The sequence below is a fragment of the Pempheris klunzingeri genome, chromosome 18, assembly GCF_042242105.1.
Source record: "Pempheris klunzingeri isolate RE-2024b chromosome 18, fPemKlu1.hap1, whole genome shotgun sequence".
NCBI classification, from domain to species: Eukaryota; Metazoa; Chordata; class Actinopteri; order Acropomatiformes; family Pempheridae; genus Pempheris; species Pempheris klunzingeri.
This window is the reverse complement of record NC_092029.1, coordinates 4077251-4087340: the sequence shown is the minus strand read 5'-3', so window position 1 is coordinate 4087340 and position 10090 is coordinate 4077251. Positions and strand designations below refer to the sequence as shown.

The following is a 10090-nucleotide window of genomic DNA, read 5'->3' as shown; positions in this document are numbered from 1 at the left end:
ATGGCGGCTGTAACCTCCAGCAGACCGTACCACCTCATCGTTTTCGGTGCCACCGGGTTCACCGGGCAGTTTGTCGTGGAGGAGGTCGCCCGATGCGCCGCGGAGAGTCCCGGTGAGGGCTCCCTGAAGTGGGCCGTGGCCGGGAGAAGCAGACAGCGCCTGGAGGAGGTGTTGAAAGGAGCCGCGGAGAGGCTGAGTATGTGGCCGGGTGGTGGTCTGACAGTGGTTATGTAACTTTAGCTAGCTGTACATTTCCCAAGATGGGGGATCAATAAAGTCCATCTTATCAATAAAGTCATCACAAGTGATCCAGTTTGAACTTGACCCCTAAACATATGTTGTTGTTTAGCTTTGGCTGTTGCTCTGGTTAATGAGCTCTGTGTCTCACTAAAGTCAGTTTACAGTGATTAAAGACATTTATTATTATTATTATTATTATTATTATTTATAAGATGAGATGCTTCTTTATTCGTCCCCAGACAGAGAAGGGCGTTTACAGCGTCACAGCAGACAGGAGGAGATATAAGAAGATGTGAAGAAGAAGTATTGCACACAGTGATGGTTGTTCTGAATAGTTATGTTGCACAGCTGGTGGACATTATAGTGCCAGATTGCCAGCTTTGGTGCAGTGTGGTGTACTGGGAGCAGTGCTGGTTGTAGAAGACAGTATTTAAGGACATGTTATTCCCTCCTAATTTATTACCAGACTAATAGCTGATATGCAGCAATAAGCATTAAAGAAATATTAAAGCCAGTGTTTGTTATAAGTAGCTACACTGCATATGAGGGCGCTGCATGAATCCAGTTAGAGCCACGTGTGAGAGATGTCTTCTATACAATTAGTGTTGATCTCCTTCCCTCCTCGTTTGTCAGCTATGCCAGAGCTGAGGACGGACATTGAGATCATCGTTGCTGATGTGTCTGTCGAGGAATCGCTGTCCATCATGTGCCAGCAAGGCGTGGTGATCCTCAACTGTGTGGGACCCGTAAGTATCCAGACTTTGTCAGGGAGTGAAACACGCTAAACGCTGAGATGACACAGGTTGTTGGATTATATCTGAACCCACAACACTGCAGCCTTGTGGTTTGTGTTGTGTTGAACGTCTCTATGCTCTCCTCGTCCCGTCAGTACAGATTTTACGGCGAACCAGTGGTCAAAGCTTGCGTAGAAAATGGAGCTCACTACGTAGACATCTGTGGGGAGCCTCAGGTAGGAAAATAATCAATGTTTTTTTAGGTCTTCACTTTAATTGTATCTGTGTATTTGTTTTATAGCTCTGTTATTACTGCATTTAGGTTAGACTGACTACATCGTGTCTGGTTTCCATCTGTAACTGTGCATAGTGACTGTATGTTCATACAGTTCACTGCATTTTGTTTTTGTGTATATGTGAATGTGTGGGTGCCCACTCTCTGCAGTTCCTAGAGCACATGCAGCTGGAGTACCACTCTAAGGCCTTGGACAGAGGAGTGTATGTGATTGGCAGCTGTGGTTTTGACTCCATACCGGCAGATCTGGGTATCCTCTACACACAGCGGCAGTTTAAAGGTAGGAAACTGAACACAGGTCAACTTGGTCGTTGTGCATCGAAGGCCTGTAAATGGATTTTTGTAAATTTTTACTGTTCCCCACAGTTTTCAATACATAGTTTTTCCTTAATAAATAGATACATCAAGTAACTCATACTGATTCAATTGATTTATAAACAAGTAGAGTGCCTCGAGCCTTTTGCTTACATTGATTCGACGGCTAATTGTGGCTACTAGTTTAGTTGAACTGATGCATTTGATTGTATTTTTAATACTGGTCAATTTTAACTGGAACCTGAGCTTCAACTGTGTGATTTGGTCTGATTTCAGGGACGCTGACAGCTGTGGAGAGCTTCCTGAAAATTAGCAGTGGGCCTGAGGTAGCCTGAACGACAACAGCTTCTGCACTGCATGATGGGAAACGTATTCTGATAAGCTTTCTCCAAACTTTTAAAAATTACAAATTGATGCCCTTATCACATGTTACATTATTACATTTTACTCCTTCTGAGTATACAGTAAAGAGAACTGAATTCCTAAAATGTACTCCAGCAAAAATCAATATGCCTGCATGTTTATAATCATTACAGATTTCAGAGAGTGCAGCAGAAGTGACCATTTAAAATATATTCTTAATATACCGATATATGACCAAATATGCTACTGGCTGCTCAAAATGTATTTCGTTCAGTAAAGTTATCCCCAACATGCTCAGGTTGCTTAAATCTGTTCATCAGAAGAGATTAATTGTCTATTCACATCAAACCTCTGGTGTTTATTGAGAGGACTTTGAGATAGCACTGGTTTTCTGCATCTTGACAGAATTGAAAGTAATCTCAACCCCTGCAGGGGTCGTGTGGCCACGATGCCACTTGGCAGTCGGCCGTGTTTGGCTTCGCACACAGCGGATCCCTCCGCCAGCTGAGGAAGAAGTTTGGCCACAAGCCGCTGCCTGTGGTGGGAGCCAAAGTCAAAGAGAGGTAAAGCTGTAACTGAGCAATCACTGTCTGGCTGGAACACTTTGCTGTGAGTAATAGCGTCTTTATTGGGATGTGGGACCTGGCAGCGATTAGTCAAGGAAGGCATAAAGGGGTAAGGTGTGTTTCCTCAGTGCACAGCAGAGAGGGCTTCCCCACTGAAACAGATGCATCATTTTCACACCTGACCTACTTTTCAATATTTTTATTCCAAAGTGAAAGATGGAACCTTATTTTAATAATAATGCCTTCATTTACAACATACTGCCATTTGAGCAAATGTAGTCACCACCAAATAAATGTCATGTAATGACCATATGGTGATATGAAGCCTTGATTTTGACTAGTTAATTGTTGGGTTAACCCCAAAGCCGTGAAGCGTACTCTACAAGTGAGACACAACGTCGACTCCAGGTTACTGTATATGTATCCAGCAGATAATATCCCTGAAAGATAGCTGCTATTAATGTCTCACAGACTGACTTATGTTCAGTGTAAGGAGATTTTATTGGGATGTGGACCCTGGCGAGGGTGGAGAGACAGATTTAGAAGACTATCAATGGATAAAATGAGCTGGAATGCTGCTGTGCTGATGCTGCAAGCAGAGATAGATTTGGTGAGTGCAGGCCGCTTTGCTTTCTCTGTGTGTAATTCGGTGTGTATGTGTGTCCAGGGGTTTTATGTTTTTCAGCAAGGAGATTGAGCAGTACACTATCCCATTTATGGGTTCGGACCGCTCGGTAGTCAAGAGAACCCAGCGTTTCCTTTATGAGGAGGAACAACAGTCACCAGTAAGATTATTTTCTGACTGACACTTCTGCTGGTTTCACACTAAACTTAAACATTTACCAGTAAATTGTAATTGCTGCTTGTGGCCACAGTGGCTGCTGTTCAGCTTGATTTAAGCTCTAGATGAAGCAAATGTGTTCCCATTTGTTTCTTAATGATCTTTGAACAAATTTAACTATAATCTGTGTTATCTATGTTAACAGAAGACCTCACAGAAGACCTAACAAAGACATTTCCTATATATCTGCAATCATTTTAAAAATCTACACTTGACTCTGATCAGCTGTGGCTCGGACGGTATCTCACGAGTGCGTCACTTTGGCAAATGAATAAATGTAAATTTCTGTGTTGGAGGTAGTAAATATCTGGGCGTGCATGAAAATGTTTTAGAAAGATTATCGCTGACGTCTCGGCACTAGCAGTGTCCCTCAGGAGCACGGTGCTGTACGCTGCATTAAATGACACAAATAGCTTTAATATTTAGTGATAAGCACACGTAATCCTTCCTGTTTTGACGGCAGCTCTGCATCCTTGCTGTGAGAAGTGGAAGCTTTTTTCCCTGCTGTACCTGTAAGTAGGTCAGCCGTCCCAGCAGCTGTCACTGTTTTGATCACAGCCAGAGACGCAGGCCTTAATGAAACTATCTCATTATGTTGTTTAGACCGCCATCTACCAGCGAAGTGGAAATATGATGACTCATCCATAGTGATTCATCTCTTTCTCTCCCACCGCTCATTTAGTCCCTTTGACATCTCATCTCTCCCTCCCTCCCTCCCTCTGATTGTCTCTTCACCCCCTCGCCTCCCTTAACCTAATTCTGCACATCTTCTTACTTCTCCTCTATCCTCTCACTGTGCATCTGCATCCTCCTCACCCCATCACTCCTCACCTTCACTGCCACCCGCCTCCTTTTCCTTTTATCCCTCCACTTTCATCTCGTATTCCCTCTTTTCCGTGTCCCTCCCCTCCTCCCCCTTCTCTCTCAACTTACCACCTTCCCTTCATCTCTCCTCTTCCCCTCTTCTGCTGCTGTTATCTGCGTCCCCTTATCTCCCCTCCTTTCTGTCATCTTTAATTTCCCTTTTTATCATTTACATTGTACCTCTCTCTCCTCCCTCCATCCTCAGGTCCAGTACTGCGCCTACGTCGGGATTGGTGGCCTCTTCTCAGTAGTTAAGCTCCTGTGTGGCGGTCTATTGTTCTGGTTCATGGTCAAATTCAGACTGGGCAGGAAACTCCTCACTACGGTAGCTACATTGTTCCTCAACCAACATCTTGCTGTAATATCTACCTCCCCAAAGCAGATAGTCCCTTGGAAATAGAGCTGATTTAAAGGCAAAAACTAGCAAGAGAAGTTACACTTTGAAAGCGTCCAACCTAAAATATCCCACCTTCTCCCCTCAGGCCAACGTTACTGCTTCAAAATACTCTATTTGCCCCTCAAGGGACAATTTGAGGTGGCAGGCATGCAAAGATAAGCACACATACACAATTTATTTACTCACACGCAACACAAGTCAAAAATATCAGTAGGACAAATATGATAGAACGGCACAGACAAGAATAGATAACTGGTCAGTCCATCGCTGTCCAACAGCATCAAACACCAGAAGGCATACTGCGTCAAAAAGAAGTGAATATTAAAGTAAAAATAGGAGATCAAAGTGCGTTTATCAGTCTACGGTAGACTGACTGCTGGAGGAGGAGTCACTCAACCACAGCTGCTCTATAATTATTATTATTACTCTATTAGAGCACTGTGACAGACACAGGATTGGTTTCTCTTTTTTTTTCTGTCAAAATATTTAATGTATTGATTGCTAATGGGCTATCTTATGAGAATTTCAACCAATATAACAAAAGGTGCCTCTAAAATAAATGGCCCTGCTTTTCGAGGCAGCAAAGGCTTTAAGACCCTGATTTAGGATTGTTATTCCAAGCATTTAAATGTGGATGAAAGTCACAGTCATATGAGGGTACTGGGCTGGAAGGCTTACCCAAAGCTACTCATGTTAAACGCAGCAGCAGCAGACCGTGGCTGCAAGGAGAAAAATGTTTAAAATCAACACGGATTACAAAGTTTTATTGCTTCATTTATTAGCATTGCAATTAAAAAAAAAAGCAAAGGATTAATGGAGCGTAAATGGGGTCAGTTTATTGATTGTAATTTATAGGGTCACAGCTCCTTACAAACTCAGTTTATATTATATTGATATTTGTCTCTTGTCTCTCCCAAAGTTTCCATCATTCTTCTCCTTTGGCTTGTTCACCAAGTCCGGTCCAACCATGAAGCAGGTATCACAAACCCTCTATTAGTTTGATATGTTTCTGTCGTTTTTGCATCTTGAGGTGAAATGACCTGCAGGTGAAGTCAAGTGAAAGGAAATACAGAAAGATTTAGTTTGTTTTATTAAAGGCCCATTTTCCTAATCGTTATCTTACAGAGTGACATGAACACAAAACAATGTGCGAACATACATTAAGAAATCTAACATTTCTGTGTTTGTGTTTCTGTCCCTGCTGTTCTCACTGGTTTGAAGGGATCAGGTTAAACCTGGATTTAGCAACATCAGGATCACTGTTGCTCCGATGGAGCCTGAAGACGTCGTGATTATTTAGTCATGAATATTTAATCTGGAAGAAAAACGCCAGATTTGAACGTTTTCAGGGGTTTGATGTTATCAAAGAGGCAAATGAAATAGATTTGGTTAAATATGGATTGGCTCCAGCCCCCACTGCGACCCTGAGGGATAAACTCAGCAAACAATGGATGGGTGGTGAACTCTGAGCTGCTATGAGTGATCCAAGAGAACCTAAAATAAGAAAAAAACACACACACACTTTCCTTTATAGTTAAAAGTAAGTTAAATGGGGGACGTTCTAGGCTCCGAAATGCTTTCCAGTGCAATGTCAAGCTGATACTACTGTGCTGTGGAGGGGGTGGGGGGGGTGACAGCTGTGTTATCCTATTGGCTGCTGGCTGAGGTAGAGAGCCTCCATGTTGGAGAGGTCGAAATCTGCTGAAGGCTGTCGTACTGGGGAGGTCAAGATCTGCTGAAAGTGTTCTTCATCTTGACATCTGGGTCCCGTGCCATACGCTCACTGAGAGTGCAGTAGGCTGCACATACAGTGTTTTTTTTTTATTTCTTCATTCTACAGTTTGTTGTGTTGGAAAATCTTGTTCGGTGCTCACTGATTGGTCCGTTCATTCAGCTCACCTCTCATCGTCGCTCTCTTCTCAGATAGAAGACACCTGTTTCAGCCTGACTTTTTTCGGGGAGGGCTACTCAGAGGGCACGGATCCCACTCAGGGCCGACCCAACGCTACCATCTGCACTCAGGTCATAGGAGCAGGTACGTTTAGGACTCCGATAGGCTGTCACACAGTTCCTAGATCATATTATCAAATGAGTGATCTGCCTCAGTGACTGGTACTCTGCACGCTGGCTCACTGTTGCTTGAATACACCAGAGCCATCATTAATGCTTTTAGTAACCCCTGTGCTTTTCCTACTGTGTTAAGATAGTCATGTTAGATGTTTGACTGTTGTCTTACATGTTGTACCATGAACCAGACCTTCTTTTAATAACTCAAATGATGAAACAGAACTCAGTTGAGTCTGATTTCACCTCAGTAATTGCAGTTTGTTGTTTGTGCTGCTTCCCAGAGCCTGGTTATGTTGCTACAGTTTCTGCTATGGTCCAAGCAGCCGTGACGCTGCTGAATGAACTTCACTCTCTCCCCAGGAGGTCAGTTTAGGTCTATTTTTCTTCTTCTTGTGCTTTCTTTACTGTGTCCCTCTCTGTCGTACAAGGGGAGATCATGTCTCTCAAATCTATCTCATCGTTAGTTGCCGACCTCCTTTCTGAAAGCATTTACCCCACATACTCTCTCTCTCTGTTGTTGTTGTTGTTGTTGTTGTCGTCATTAACAGGGGAGGGGTGTACACTCCAGGAGCTGCCTTCTATAAAACCAGCCTCATCGACCGCCTTCAGAACCACAGCATCAAGTTCTCTGTCAGAAACTCCCAGTAGTCTCCCAGTCTGTTTTCTTTTTACAGTGCAACTGTGAAATCACTGAACACCTAATGTTTGTCCATTTATTGATTTAGTAAAACCACTCTGTGATTCATCAGCCGGGCTGGAGCTGGTAACAGAACCAGAAGAGCAGGGAGGCTCACGTTCAAGGACACTTTAGAAAAGAGCCAATGAGTGAAGCCAGCTGTGCCTTTGCTAAAGTTGTATTTTTTTTTCCAATGTGGCCACTTGCACCTGGGTGTATGTATATTTGTATTTGACTTATTATTTAAAACCAAACCATGATCCTTTCCTAAACTTCACCATGTAGTTTAAGTGCCTAAACCTAACCAAACTGCAACTGAAAACTGATAAGAATGAAACAACTGAAATATATAAGTAAAGAAATGTATGTAGATGTAATTTACTGTTGGTCTGTCGCAGGATTTGAACCCTCCTTCACTGGATGGAAGTCCTTTTTAAATAAACCATCCACATCTGGGTACAAATACACTTTTTTTTCTTTGCTCTCTGCCGCAAATCTGGATGAGGAAAGTTTCCTCTTAACTCCCTGAGCTCTGATCTCTGCTGGGTCTCTACATCTAGTTAAGCGGCAGACATCAGTCATGCATGCACATTTGGACTTGAAATGTAAGACAATAAACACTCTGTAGCAGAAACTAGAAGATTATGATTGAAGCTGTTTTACAGTGAACATTTTACTTTATGTATTCTTCGATCAATAATATAATAAAGAACTGGACTGATACAGGATGCTGTTGTTTTTAGCTGCTGTTCAGCTGCTCAAGCACTCTGTTAACTATATAATGTTTATTAATCATTTATTTATAACCCTTTAATGTCTGTAAGAGATGAAATACGGCTCATACTTTCATATTTTCCTACATTTTTATAGTTGTGTTTGAGAATCACACTAAATATTTTTGACTCACACAGACAGAAATCTGAAAGTGTTGACAGATGGACTGAAGTCAAATACATGCAGGAATAAAAACTCATGAATTGTTATTGACTGCGTTACTTGTTGACAAACGTCCATCCGTCCCCTTCTGGTGAATGTGATGTCTCAGGAACGCCCTGGAAGGAATTTCTTCAAATTTGGCACAAACAACAATGAACTGATGAGATTTCGGAGGTCAAAAGGTCACCGTGAATTCCCAACACACACGTTTGGCTGTAGCTCAAAAATTCACACACACACTATGACAAACATATTTACATCTAAATGTCTAATAGGATACAGGATAGGATCACACTTATACTGAAGTGGTGACTCTAATCTTGGGGCTGGACATAGATGGACGTAAACGGTCGTGGCAACATTATTGGCCTTACAAATACCCTTTCTGCTAATTTCTGCTGATCATCCACTTTAAGCTGCTGCCAGCAGGAACGTGTTTCAGATTTGTAAAACAAACAGAAGGAAGTTTTACTAATTCTTACTTTCCTATTTACTTCTTTTTAACACAACATGCCTTCTGGTGTTAGATGCTGTTGTGCTGCTATTAAACTCTCGTTGATGCCATTCTATCTTATTTGTCATATTTGGATTTAGTGTGCGTAAATGAATTGTTAATGTCTGCTTATGTTTGCATGCCTGCTGCCTCAATAAAGTGTTTTTAACTTGGGAATTAATTTTGATAGAACAACCCATGTAGTAAATATCCCAACTCAAGTGTGTAAGCCAGTGAGCCTGCAGTCTTCCTACCAAACCCTTTTCTGCCACCAGGTGCCGGTGTTTCTTTTGCTCCTTGTCCCTGACTAACATTTCCGCTGTGCAGCCTGACATGACAGCAGAGGTCATCTGGTGCCTTTGAGGATGCAGAGACAGTGCGTGGCCTTAATTTAAAGACTGTTGGCGTGCCTTTAAAGTCTGGAGGAGCAGGGACACAATCTCAAGAGGGTTAAATGTGAGGTGGCAGACATCTCAGATCTGCGGGTTGGATGTGGAGGGTACAAACAGCTGGCAGCGACTGTTTCTGTTTGTAGCCTTTCTCCTCGTTGTGAGTCGACTCATCTGCCTCCCTCCCCCCAGCTGTCACCACCGCTCCAATAAAACAACTCTCCATCAGCTCTGTGTGAAAACAGTCTGCTGACACTAAATGTCAGTGGGGTAGTTTCTGTGTTAAATAGCTCCTAAGCACAGTGTGATGAGTAGCTGCTGGGGGTGGTGGGGGGGATTTTTGCCCTCTGTCAGTGTACAAGAATGAGAGAGAGAAAGGGGGGAGAGATTGCAGTGGTTTCCCTTTGCGTAGCAGAGAGCGGCCCCACCCCTGCATGTCTCCAGTCTGCCATTGTGGCTGTGCAGATATTCATGTCACGTCCCCCACCTTCTCCCCACTCTCCCCCCTCCTCCCCCTTTGGATCTATATGTCTAACTAATCATCTGCCCGCACTCACATCTTGCTTTACCGGCACGGCCATAATGAAGTACATTAACGCCAAAGCTGTTGCTGATGTTATTCAACATTTAGGAGGTTCGATTGGTTTTACTCTACAGTATCAAGTAACAGACCATATTCTGTGTCTTCACGTAGATGAATGGAAGACAATAAGACATGTCAACCAAACAAATCATTTTGACTTGATGTGGGAAAATGGCCTGTTCCTAAAATTATTTCAAAGTGGTGCAAGAAGGAAAGAGAGGGTCCGGTAACAACTCTCCCAGTCGTGACCGTGACGATGATTGTGATTCTGATATGATTGTGCAAAGTTACATCAACAGGAACTTGAACTGGCTGCAGCTACAGTTAGCAG

At 42.9% G+C, this 10090-nt stretch overlaps 1 protein-coding gene across 1 annotated transcript; it reads left to right on the top strand.

The window, feature by feature from the left end:
* Positions 1–8067, top strand: sccpdhb (saccharopine dehydrogenase b). The gene is made up of 12 exons (XM_070849494.1): positions 1–196; positions 874–986; positions 1130–1210; positions 1420–1549; positions 1861–1910; positions 2380–2510; positions 3181–3298; positions 4424–4543; positions 5535–5591; positions 6539–6650; positions 6964–7045; positions 7231–8067. The coding sequence occupies exons 1-12, from the start codon at positions 1–3 to the stop codon at positions 7328–7330; spliced, it is 1290 nt and encodes a 429-aa protein (XP_070705595.1). The 3' UTR covers positions 7331–8067.
* The last annotated feature ends 2023 nt before the right edge of the window (positions 8068–10090 follow it).

Bases quoted from the DNA above. Each gene is read 5' to 3' on its own strand.
- sccpdhb (XM_070849494.1), top strand. From the start codon at position 1: ATGGCGGCTGTAACCTCCAGCAGACCGTACCACCTCATCGTTTTCGGT. The intron at 1,211-1,419 runs GTAGGAAAATAA...CACTCTCTGCAG, and splicing joins ACATCTGTGGGGAGCCTCAG to TTCCTAGAGCACATGCAGCT. The intron at 7,046-7,230 runs GTCAGTTTAGGT...CGTCATTAACAG, and splicing joins CTTCACTCTCTCCCCAGGAG to GGGAGGGGTGTACACTCCAG.